We start from the raw sequence: 12037 nt of genomic DNA, 5'->3' as shown, positions 1-12037 counted from the left end.
TTTTGTCCAGCAGTTGCCTGATGAAACATATCTGCCATGTGTAATATTCTTTTTAATTCCAAAATAAAATATTAAAACGTAAACCAATCAAATGTTTAAAATTTAATCAAATTACAAGTATTGAACTGTATGTCTGTGTCCTTTATTTTGTCACTATCCGATATCGCATGAATCATTTTACAACTACAACGTAATACATATGATATATACAGGTACATACAGCCCCAGGCGATGTGTATTTTCCTTGTACATGAACTGACGAAGATGGTGGGAAGATGTTATGCTGGATTTTTCTACTCCTGCCTCGTGCTTTTTTATGCTATGAAAACAATGGCTTACAGTTCAGGTGCGCCGTCTATGACGTCAGTTTGTGAGCAACGTCAACCTCTTCATCGATCTGGAGGAGAAATCATCCAACCGCAAATCGGGACACCTTCTGTATCCATGGCAACGGATGTCACCGAGACAAGCGGAGGAAGTGTCATAACAGGTATTTTGCTGTATCATTATTCTTATTCCCCATTTTCCAAATCATTCATTATTATTTCCTTTTTTCACCAGAATTTGTATTTTTCTCTTAGTTACATTGAAAGACGAGAAGACAAGCTTCAAAGGTTTCCTTGTGGAAGCTGTATTAGATATGGAAGAAAAGCAAAGTGAGCTCCCATCCAGCGGAGAATTCTTTCCATCAGAAGAAATTAAACAGGTTCAATGTTCGTGGAACCAGAGAATGGTGACCCATTCTTCGTCAACTTCTAGGCAACACATCGCATTATTATTCAAAGTTCCGAATACAGATGCTGACATAAGATTTAGGTAATGTCAGTTCAATACGTATAATTTTATTTGTTTAGCAAAACTGCATGCACTTACCACGAAATCACTTGCAGCTTTTGTATATTTCTAGAGCAACAGTTGTGCAGTCCTACAATAAATACTGGATGAATATTTCGGCTCCAGTTGTTTCAGTGAAAGCAACAAGTAAGTATAATATTGAGTTCAAAATTAATTACAATTTCTTTCATTTCATGTTTAATTGTGTTTGCTATCTTTTACATAACTGTGTTCTTTATTTCCAAGATGTTTCCAAGAGCGGCGATGATTTGTCGAGAAAATGGTTAGAGAGCGTGGTTCAGATAGCCAAAAGTACAACTGGAGGAACGCAACAACTTGACGCAAACATCCGTTCCAGGTTTTCAACGGGTTTCAGTGGTGTTCTAAACAAACACAATGTGATGGCTTCCAAAGAAATATTGAACTCTTTACCATTCAAAATGGTCGAAAAAGGAGGTAGCTCCCAGCAAACGGAGTCATCTGACACAGAAAAGGCTGTTTCAGAACTTCTTGCAGGAAACCTTGATTATACGGATACAGTTGAACTTCTCTTTCACTAAATAAAGTTTAGCATTATAATTTTGTTACATTGTGTTTCATTGCCTTCAAAACATGTACAGTCAACAATTGATATTCATATTTTTGAATCATAGTTTACACAACAAGTAACATTTTTAAAAATCCTCTTTAAATGGGAATTTGATTCAACATGATGAATATTGTACGTTTTTATTATGAAAAAAAAAGAACTTCCGCAGTTATTGGTCATTTTCGTAATGACGCCCATTCTGCATGAGGTAAACTTTAGCGTCATAGAGCGCCAAATTGTCAGCAAAAGTTAGTCATCGTCCCGTGACATGGCGCTGTGTATTCCCCGCAAGATTTATATACGTTTCGTAAATACATAAGCCTAGGTACAGTATATTTCGGGTACTCAACCAATAGCCGATCCCTCAGCTCCACGCTCTGCCCCGGGGTGAGTACAGACGGAAGTGATTTCCCAACAAGAAAATGTCAGTCAGTATATAGCCGTGTTATACCCGTCAATCATATTTATTACCACCTGAAACAAGTGAGGCCCTCACACCGGTGCAATGTCCATTTCGAAGAGTTTGTTATCTATTAGCATTGAAACATTTACCAAGAAGTAACCGAAAGTGCCATTGTCTAACCCAAAGCTTTAATTCCTGTTTAACTCCTGGATTATTTTACCAAAGATTTTACAATCGAATTGTTTCAACCTTTTGGAGCCTCAATTACGTCAAATAACGTTGAAGCAATCAGAGTGTTTATTTTCGACTTTTCGTTTGTCAAGGGCTGGACCCTTGCTGCATAAGTGAAGAGAATTTTTCCTTAATGACAAAGGGATTTATTATCCTATAGACATGTTTAAATTATTTTTGTTGTGTTTTTCACTAACTTTATGGACTTGCGTTACGTGTTATCCAACCGGTGCACCTTTGAACGGATACGGGTGTCATGGACATGTCCGACACAACAGGGAGGGGAGTTTAACGGACATTTACCCCCCACAATACACGCAATCCCCCTATAAAATTCTTGTGAATACAACGCATGTTCACAAAGGGGATATTGTTGAAGGTAACATTTTTTTGTATGTTCATTTTCTAGAAATTAAACAAAAGCGGTGAGGATTTTTCCCGTCATTTAATAAAGCAAATGTATTCTTTTTAAGTGTTTAACCCTATGTATTTTCGATATTAATATATTGTGAAAAGTATCGGTTCTTTAATTTCTAATAAACATTGGTTATGGGGTAATGTATTTGGAGAACACGACTCATTTAACATTAAAGAGCAATGGGAAAGTGATACTCCTTGCTGCATCGGCAATTCGAAACTCGATTTTCGCCAATCAAAATTTATCTATTAAAAGGATAATAGTATATTAGGGAAAGAACGCATTCTAGGCATCAGATTAAGCTAATGTATTAGAGATTATAGAAGATTTTATCAAATATTGAAAACAAGATAGATGTTGTAAAGAGGTAATCTTATGAATTAAACAAGCCAGCCTGGGGGCATGCATAATCGTAGCGTTTATCTTATGCTTAATTATATAAGAGATCTTTGCCTATAATCATTTTCGATGAATAGACAAGTACGTCGTAATTTTGTCGCATTATATGCACAGTAATTTTTAACACAAAAACGCACATCGTGGTTTTTTTTAAAGGCAAAGAATTAGAAAAAAACCTACAAAACCTTATCGCAGTTCTAAATAGGAAGACAATTTTGGCCTTAAATAATATAATTTTTTAAACAACAACAGAATTGTTTGTCTGAAGTTAGTTAAAAAGCCATGCAGACGGAAAAAAGCAAGAAGTACATTTTTGCAAATGGGATACGTATATTCCATAATTTCTGACATGAATCCGTAGTAAAAAAAAAAAAAGTAATTTGATAACAAGTAAAATGCGATACAAATAAACTTACAATTTACAAAGCGAATGTCAATTAATTAATCAAGACTCTTTTTTCTAAACGGGATTTTGAAACCATTTCTTTAAGGACTGCCGGATAAATTACTTTGTCACAACTTAATACATTTTACGTTTTCCATTGTTTTACATACTCTCTGTGAGAACTTTTATGAAGTTTTCATTATTGTCGAAACAATCTATGTAACTGAATATCTTTTATATTTTTCATGTAGTCTTTGGAAATAGGTAACCTTTTAAGAAAGACTATATATTATTTAGAAGCCAAGACACTATTGTCTGCAGAACTCTTGGAGATTTGAGATTCTTAAAATATTCGATGGGGATTTGCCATTCATTAAATGAATTTGTTTTAAAATTTTGCTATTCCAGTTACCTTGTACGGACAAGGGAAGTTTGATTTCTTCAAAGGATTCATTGTGCAGGCGTTCCCTGCCGATGTATTTGGAGACAACCCCCGACCGGAGGGGACATGGATGCTTCGGGGCAGGTCCTCGAAAACCATGGGGTGTCACCATAACGCGGACACAGTGACACACACCAATAACCAGTTCAAGGCAAATCTAACCATGCTATGGCAAGCGCCAGTAGAGAACCTTAAAGACTTCAGAATACGGTGAGAACTTCGTAGAGATAAAATAATCTAAAAAGAAATACTAGTAAATTAGGGTTATTTTTTGTGGTTTTTTATTCCTTTTTTTGGGGGGTGGGGGGGGGGGTGGGGGTGGGGGTTAGGGGGGGTTTGGGGGATGTGTGTGGGTTTTTTTTGTCTGCTTTTCGTTTGTAGAAGAAAATTTTAAATTTAAAGGTATATTGTTTATTTAAAATAGAGCGACCATTGTAAAAGATGCCAAGACGCACTGGGAGGGAATTATGTCTCCAATAATTACCGTGGAGGCCCATAAAGGTGTGTAGACTTACAATCTGACGGACGTTGATTTTATTTAAGAATAAATGAAAAGATATATATCATACGGTAATTTTTCGGATCATTTCAGATATACCGATTCCTCAGCCCAATCCGCCATCCAATCCCAACCCCAACACAGTGACGTACATCACCCCATCGCCACCGTCAACCGACAACAAAGAAACGGAGAAGAAAGCTCTGCTGGACCAACTAGCGAAAGAGGTCGGTGCCGACAGCGCGTCAGAATTGCTGGAGCTGCTGAAAGCCAAGGTTCAAGAGAAAGACGCAAAAGACCAAGGGATTCCGGTAGTGACGGTTCCACCGGTCCAGAAGACAGACGAGATCAAGAAAATTGCTAACAACGACCCGGTGAAAGAACAGAAAGTCGAAAAAATGCTGGAGGACACCAGTTTGCTGGGAAAAGTCAAAGGCTTGTTCGGTGGAGGAGGATCAGGGATACTTGGGAAAGTGTCCGGACTTCTTGGAGGGGGAGGGGGAATCAATGGGATCATGAAATTCTTGCCAATAATGATGGGTATGAAAAATTTAGGCGGTCTTGGCGGAATGTTGGGAGGGGGTGGGGGTCCTATGGGATTACTGGGAGGGTTACTTGGCGGGGGAGGAGGGGGTGGTGGGGGATTAGGTGGGTTATTAGGAGGTGGGGGTGGTTCTTCAAATCCTTTAGGTGGGTTGCTTGGAGGTGGTGGAGGATCATCGAATCCCATGGCAGGTTTACTTGGGGGTGGAGGAGGAGGTCCACTCGGTGGTCTTTTAGGTGGTGGTGGGGGAGGGAATCCCCTGGGTGGATTGTTAGGAGGAGGTGGAAGTGATCCTCTCAGTGGTCTTTTAGGAGGCATGGGAGGAGGACAACCTGGTGGTATGGGAGGTATGATGGGAGGAGGAAGCAGTCCTGCAGGAGGCTTAGGAGGGATGTTAGGAGCACTGGGTGGTACAGGAGGCTTGAGTGGACTTCTAGGCGGAGGGGCAGGAGCAGGAAACCTGGGCACAGCATCATCTCTGACACGGAATTCAAACAGAAATAATGGATTAGCTGCAATGCTTGGTGTTGATCCTGGAGCCACACCAAATCAAGCACCAAGACCAGAACTGATTGAAGGTACTCAATCGAGAGCACAACCAATTGATCCACTGTCCTCCATGATTAAGAGTTTGAGTGGAAATGGGGGTCTGTCTGGAATTCTTGGAAACTTGGGAGGAGGAAACAGTGCTCCAAGACAGCCATACATGGGTGGACAGATGGGGGGATTTGGACAACCCCCTATGGGAGGACAAATGGGCTTTGGACAAAATTCCCTTATGGGAAATAACATGGGTGGACCCCAATACAACCCAAATCCCCAGTATCAGATGCAGCAACCCAATTATCAATCCAATCAAATGGGCTTCCAACAGTCTCAAGGAATGGGACAACAGAATGGGAATTTTGGTCAGTTTAACCCAAATAGTGGTGTCAACCAGAATCAGAATATGGGATCTGGACAGAACTATCCTCAAAACTTTCAAGGACAAAACTATCCACAAAATCAGAATAATTATCAACAACAGCAAAACTTTCAACAAAATCAAAATGGTTTTCAATCAAATCCCAACATGCAACAGAATAACAACTTTGCTCAAGGGCAAAATGGTGGCCAGTTCCCAAACAACAATTTTAATCCAAATGCCGGATCTGGTGCTAATGGCTTTGGTCAAAATAATTTCAACCCAAATCAAAATAATTTCAATCAAAATCAAAATAACTTTGGACCAACTGCTCCAAGTGGTCAGAACCAGCAACAGTTTCCTAATAACAACAACATGGGGCTAAATCCGAGTGTAGGACCAAACATGAATAATGGAAACCAGCAACCTCCATCTAACAACCAATTTGGTGGGCAGCCAATGGTCAATCCAAACATCATGCCATCAAATCCCAACCCACAACCACAGCCCCCAGCTCCACAACCTAACCCCCAGCCTCCAGCCCAGCCCAACCCACCCCAACCACAACCACCCACAGAGGATCTCAATCTCAACAGCATATTCGGAGGTGGTGGTGACACTCCTGACCTGAGCAGCATATTTGCTGGGATGGGTGGAGGAGCACCACCTGGAGGAAGTGGGCCAAGTGGCGGTGCAGGAGGAATGCCTGATCTGTCTGCAATTTTAGATGGCCCTGCAGGGGGTGACATTTCTAAAATGCTGGGAGGCAAGGGAATAGACATGAACCAGATGGCAGGGATGATGAACAGTCCTCAAGGTCAACAGATGATGTCAAAGGTCAAGGACATGATGAGTGGTCCACAAGGTGGTCAGCTGATGAATGCTGCAATGGGAATGCTCCAGAATGGAGGGTTGGACGGTGTTTTATCAGGGCTAGGTGGGGGTGGGGGAGGAGGGGGACTAGGAGCTTTGGCAGGATTACTGGGTAAAAAATAAAATAAAAATTTTTAAATCATTATTAATACCATATCTAGTGCCAACCAAGTGCCAATTCTGTGCTAAAATTATCATCTCAGCAAAAAGAGTCTAATAGATGGTGTCCAGTACATGTACTACCTTTATCCACATTTTCAAGTGCATGAAAAATTGTCAAAATTTTATGTACAATTTACAAATATCAAATAAAAATAGTAAAATAAAAGAACTGGGTTTATGTTTTCTTAGAGTATTGAATGCCATCCTTGTATTAGCAAATTGTATACTTTAACATTGTATTATCAATATAAATTTATTCCTAAATTCGAACATACTGGGCCAGGTTTTTTGAAAACATCTGCTATTGCCATAAAAAAACTCATACATCGTTTTTTCTTACAGTAAATAGTGCTACTTAATGAAGTTTTAATAGCAAAGCAAAAATTTTAACAGTGAAAAAAAATACATATACTTGCAAACTGGTATTTAAACAATACAGTATATTTGTATCATAAACTAAAAAAATATAGTACTCCGGTACTATTAAATTGTATGATGTATTAATAAATTTCAAGAAATAAAACGCCAAAAGAGAGTTTCTTTTAATCGTTTTATTGTTGTCCAATTCATTATAGAAATATGGATGTATACAATTCATTACAATAACAATGAAATATCAACAACAGAGTATAACAATAATACATGTTTAAATGTTAAGATAATCTAATATTGCATAACATGGAAGCAGTTTGGATTGTTTTCTGCAAAGTCCTTTTCTGGTGATATTATTACAACATTGGCTCTTATGTTCTTATATTGATCCTTCTTCCACTGACACGAAGCCACATTTGATAGAGCCACTCCAGTGATAACTTTCTCTGTCCCTTCACTGAAATTCTGAGTCCTGAAGTTGTGACTTATCAATCGAGATGCTGACAATATGGTGACCTGGAATCATGGCTAATCCCAATATACGCGGCTCCTCTTTTTCATTACCCTCTAAAAAGTAGAAGTACTCTTTGGTTAAATACATGCTTTCAATGATTTGAATGTTTTCTAGACATAACAGGCATTAAAGCAATTAAGATTCAAAGAAAAGCAACATTTGGTTAAAAAAAACCAAACCAATATGTTATATATATAATTTTCAGTGTAATTTTATTGGGGTCAGGTAAGTACACATATATCAAGAACATATACCTAGTGGTTTAAGGTACTCTTCACAACCTCCGAGAATGACATTTCTTTCCCTGTCTGTGCACAGGAACACACCTATATATAAAACACATATTTCAACAGCAATGTTTAAAAAGAACTATGTACCGTAAGTTCTTACCAATCAGACCTAGTCACATTTATTTTGTTTGATAAATGTTTTTTTTAAGGACTATGATAGATAATAGGAACATTTCCAATTCCAATCTCAAAAAAATACTGAAGATTCATAAGCCTGGTAGGAAATTAGATAGGTCAGCACAAAATGTTAAGCACCTCCCCCTCCCCTTATATGCATTAGACATTTCGGTTCAATTAAATTTTTTTAAAACTTAATCATATTTTGTGACTTGAAATTAAAAATTATAATGATTATTGATTTAAATGCAAAACAATAAATGATATAGTTTTTTCAAGTCTGTATACCATGTAAAGTAGGGAAACACTTTATTTTAAAATCTTATATCCAGTTACAAATTTCAAATTCACTGAATATAGTTTTAATGTTTCTTACTGATCATATCGGCAAAAGTTCCACCACTCTTTATTTGAGGATTTTAACAATAACAAAATATCAAAATAAAAATAATAAAACAAATACCGGTAATAAAAAAGAAAATAATTAACTCACCAATAAGAGTTCTTCCATCTGTCATTTTGACCTTCATACTTTTGTTCAGCCAGCTGGACAATTTCTTCTTCCCTTCACTTGCATCTTTATCAGTGTCTTTCTTTTCCTGGTAAAGGTGTTTCAAAATTTCAGAAATATAATACATAAAAGGTATACTTTTTTTAATACAGATATTTTTTTTTTACATTTAAGGTACCTCACTACATCCAGACTTATACTTTTTAAGACACTACGTCACAAGATGGCAATTCGAATGTTTTGTTAAAATGTTTGTATCAACCAATTTGGTTGAATATAATCATATTAACTCAGTGGTTAAATAATCGAGTTTGTGAACAGCAGAAAATGAGTTCAAATCTGCCTGGGGCTTATGTTCACATTTTCTAAATCAAATTTTTGAAAATAATTTTTTTTTTCCAGGTGTAATGTCTAATGAGCCACCTTAAGCAGTCTTGTCGGGATTCCAAAAACGGAGTCTTCGGCTCCATCATGCATTGTGGAAAATGGCGTTTCTAATGTAAACAATATGTGAGTTATGCCCCTTAGTTCTAAATAAATCTCTTAAATTGGCCAAAAATTAATTTCAAACTTTCAAAAACATTGCTGAACGTTTATGTGTCATATTTCATAACTGTTTGCTTGTACTACTTAAGATTAATTTTTAAAATAAAAAATTCAACCATAACTTTGATCGGGCACAACTATTATAAATGTTTTGAAATCATTTAAATGCTTGGATATGTTTATTTATCATCGTGTGTTAAAAGTATAGTATCATTTTAATCATTTTCAGGCTAAATTATTCAATTACCGGTATCATGAAAAATTATGTATTTAACATGGTTTTCAAACATCGGAAACATAATTTTTGATTTGTTTGTTTTTGTTTTGCTAAATAATTGTTTTGATGATAATCACCTGTTCAATTTAAAGAGTTGTTGTATCCAGAGTGACGATTTGTTTATTTTTCTAGGCTTCAAAACCATCATTCCTATTTTTTCAATACATATAAGACGTTTTTAATCATCGCTTGAGCAGCCAGTTTTTGTTGGTAATAGCTACGGCTCTTTTCGTTTATGCACTTTATCAATTTTTATGTTTGGTGATTTTTAATTGTAACACTATACGGAAAATGAAAAATTTAGTGCAATTTACCTTTAAATATCGATAAAACTCCATGAAAAACATAAAATTATCAATTTTAAAGCGTTGTCCAAACATCCAACTTCGGAGACAAATAACTTTTTTAAGTGCAAAACCCCTATTTTGTACAAATATGATCGACAGTAAATTATATCCTGGCTCTTTTAAAACATGTAAGAAGTCTGCCAACACATGCAACACTTTGCCTTGAAACTTTTAAGCACGATATTTTTGGCCATAACCTATCATATAATAAAGAAACATCCAAATATTTTATCTTTAACATTACAAACATGTTCCTAAATGTTAATTTACATAGAGCTCTTCGTCTAAAGGGGGTCAACATGGTCTAAAAATGGCCACGACCATCCAGGCCTCTTCCCACGGCCTTATACAGAAAAAATTATAAAAAGTGAGAACATTGACAGAAAAATGTCTTCCGAGATGCCAACTCTTTTACCAGTATTAGTAAATAGAGAACTCTAAAGAATTCTAGAGAACCCTAGAGAACTCTGGGATTTTTTTTTTTAAAAGGGCTAATAAATGCTTTATTATGCATGTATCTGTTCAGTAACGTTATACTACATACATAAACTCATTAAAGTTGATTTTAAACTAATTAAAGACAAATTCCCGTAGAAAATCTAGTCGGCGTGATCGTCAAACTCCAATCCCGATCTAATGTCATTTAGACATTGTTTCTATATACAGGTTACCTCAAGCCATTGGTATAATAATGCACGTAAAAACACAAAATAATATATATTAAGCTATCACATTTCAATGATCATATTCTGTTGTTATAAATATAACAACTTACGTACGTTATTATTATTGTACAGAAAAAATGTATCTTGCTTTTTACTTAACGAATGACTCTTAAATTTCATTTGATCATTAAAAATGTATTCCTAAAGCATATTGTAAATAATTAAAACAGAAATATAGAATTTGACCACAATCGTGAACATGCCCCTTTAATTTCTTCTGTAAGGAAAAGGCAATTCATGCACTATTTTTAAAGCCTTTAATCACTTAATTAATATTTACAATTTCTAGTGTCTTTGTTTGCAATAACACTACGAATCAATTTTGTTATGTACAATCCAACAAATTCAAATGACCTATGCTTTGATGCTACCCCTGGTTATTTTATGACGTATGCCATGAAGAGACAACATCTCGACACATCTTTGGTGCATCTAATGTTTCAATCTGTCTGTGTTGTGACTTTGCTTCCATTTAATATTGACTAGTTAATCGTTCTATTGCTCACAATTGATGTTTTGTTTCTTGTAAAAGTTATTTTTAATTATGCCTTTTTTATTGAAAACACATATATATTATCATATCTTTTTATTGATACAATCGACATGAATTTTGGTGTCTGTATGTTTTCTAATTTTTCTACAAACTGCGTGTACATGAAATGACTGTATATAAGGGGAGTTATTAAATGAATACTTTCATTACTTTTTGAGACTGTAGGGAAATACTAGTAAGTCAAACTAATTCGTTTAAAATGATTTCTGTCAGAGTGTTTTATTGTTGTAAATTTTAAATTTCATGGCAACTCCCAGCTGAAACTCTTAGTATCTTTATGTGTAACCACACCAGAATTGTGCCATAGTGGATCTCGGATATTCTTTCGATTGTCCATTTATAAATGCATATTCATGGAGAAGAGTTGTTTTATTACACTCAGGTAAAACTATCAAGATTTGAAGTTGACGACTGTGCAAGCAAAAAGTCAGTATCTTAATTAAAATCATAACAAATCACAAACGGAGAATAAAGTCACTAACGCTAGAAATTATAAAATATAATTAACCTTAAATAAAATCCATATCAAGAATTATATTAAATGTTGAAAGAATAATTTTAATGGACTTGTAAATTGCTTGGGATCGAGATCCTTTGAATAATTTAGTCTCCCCCAACTTGATGTTTAGCATGAAATAATTAATAATACTTAAATCCAAATATTTTAAATATATATTTCGACTAAAATACAACTTTTTTTATCATATAAAATGCAAAAATAGGTTCTAAATACTTTAAATATGAAAAAATCGCCAGAGTTCTCTAGAGTTCTCTAGAGTTCTCTGTTTAGAAGTAACCCTTTTTGACTGATGCTTTTTTTTTCAATACAAGCCTCTGTGCCCTCTTAATATATAACTGTACAATGCAATACGTATTGAGGAAACTCGAAATATATCAAGCATCTTTGACCTAGCTCAATATCATACTAATGTGCGTTAGAGTTAAAGAATGTAGGTCAAATATATTGCAAATAATGTGAATTTAAAAGGCAAATCAAGAATCCCTTACTTACCACAACTTCCCCTGCCATTACGATTGGTTGCCAATGAGAGAACCAGTTTAAAGTCTAGACATGGAATGGTTTTTAAGAAAAAGAATTTAT

The 12037-nt window shown here is 35.6% G+C and overlaps 3 protein-coding genes across 4 annotated transcripts; 2 read left to right on the top strand and 1 right to left on the bottom strand.

Moving 5' to 3' along the window:
* Positions 1–123: 123 nt before the first annotated feature.
* Positions 124–1640, top strand: LOC105343138 (putative defense protein Hdd11-like). The gene is made up of 4 exons (XM_011450347.4): positions 124–490; positions 582–816; positions 908–981; positions 1081–1640. Exons 1-4 carry the CDS (start codon positions 232–234, stop codon positions 1392–1394), a joined length of 882 nt encoding a protein of 293 aa, XP_011448649.3. The 5' UTR covers positions 124–231; the 3' UTR covers positions 1395–1640.
* A 313-nt stretch (positions 1641–1953) lies between these two features.
* Positions 1954–7443, top strand: LOC105343137 (uncharacterized PE-PGRS family protein PE_PGRS46). The gene is made up of 4 exons (XM_034480063.2): positions 1954–2436; positions 3668–3911; positions 4126–4202; positions 4294–7443. The coding sequence occupies exons 1-4, from the start codon at positions 2220–2222 to the stop codon at positions 6642–6644; spliced, it is 2889 nt and encodes a 962-aa protein (XP_034335954.1). The 5' UTR covers positions 1954–2219; the 3' UTR covers positions 6645–7443.
* On the bottom strand, positions 7220–12019 carry LOC105343135 (N-alpha-acetyltransferase 38, NatC auxiliary subunit). Of its 2 annotated transcripts, none has more exons than XM_011450345.4 (4): positions 11948–12019; positions 8470–8575; positions 7824–7895; positions 7220–7622 (listed from the first exon to the last, which is right to left on the bottom strand). In XM_011450345.4, the coding sequence occupies exons 1-4, from the start codon at positions 11963–11965 to the stop codon at positions 7510–7512; spliced, it is 309 nt and encodes a 102-aa protein (XP_011448647.1). In that variant the 5' UTR covers positions 11966–12019; the 3' UTR covers positions 7220–7509. The 2 variants fall into 2 exon arrangements, with proteins under 2 accessions (XP_011448647.1, XP_065935583.1); XM_066079511.1 differs by lacking the exon at positions 11948–12019 and adding an exon at positions 9625–9663.
* Between the last annotated feature and the right edge of the window lie 18 nt (positions 12020–12037).

This window comes from Magallana gigas, chromosome 3, assembly GCF_963853765.1.
Source record: "Magallana gigas chromosome 3, xbMagGiga1.1, whole genome shotgun sequence".
Lineage (NCBI taxonomy): Eukaryota > Metazoa > Mollusca > Bivalvia > Ostreida > Ostreidae > Magallana > Magallana gigas.
The sequence above is the reverse complement of the archived record's forward strand: the minus strand, read 5'-3'. Positions and strand labels throughout refer to the sequence as shown.

What these genes read in the sequence shown, in the direction of transcription:
- LOC105343135 (XM_066079511.1), bottom strand. Translation starts at nt 9,657, where the DNA reads ATGTTTTTCATGGAGTTTTATCGATATTTAAAG. An exon ending in AGATGGAAGAACTCTTATTG is followed by an intron (nt 7,896 to 8,469) that starts GTGAGTTAATTA and finishes TTTTATATATAG; the next exon opens with GTGTGTTCCTGTGCACAGAC. An exon ending in AGAGTACCTTAAACCACTAG is followed by an intron (nt 7,623 to 7,823) that starts GTATATGTTCTT and finishes TCTACTTTTTAG; the next exon opens with AGGGTAATGAAAAAGAGGAG.
- LOC105343137 (XM_034480063.2), top strand. Translation starts at nt 2,220, where the DNA reads ATGTTTAAATTATTTTTGTTGTGTTTTTCACTAACTTTATGGACTTGC. An exon ending in CAAAGGGGATATTGTTGAAG is followed by an intron (nt 2,437 to 3,667) that starts GTAACATTTTTT and finishes TTGCTATTCCAG; the next exon opens with TTACCTTGTACGGACAAGGG. An exon ending in CTTAAAGACTTCAGAATACG is followed by an intron (nt 3,912 to 4,125) that starts GTGAGAACTTCG and finishes TATTTAAAATAG; the next exon opens with AGCGACCATTGTAAAAGATG.
- LOC105343138 (XM_011450347.4), top strand. Translation starts at nt 232, where the DNA reads ATGTGTATTTTCCTTGTACATGAACTGACGAAGATGGTGGGAAGATGT. An exon ending in GATGCTGACATAAGATTTAG is followed by an intron (nt 817 to 907) that starts GTAATGTCAGTT and finishes GTATATTTCTAG; the next exon opens with AGCAACAGTTGTGCAGTCCT. An exon ending in TGTTTCAGTGAAAGCAACAA is followed by an intron (nt 982 to 1,080) that starts GTAAGTATAATA and finishes TTTATTTCCAAG; the next exon opens with ATGTTTCCAAGAGCGGCGAT.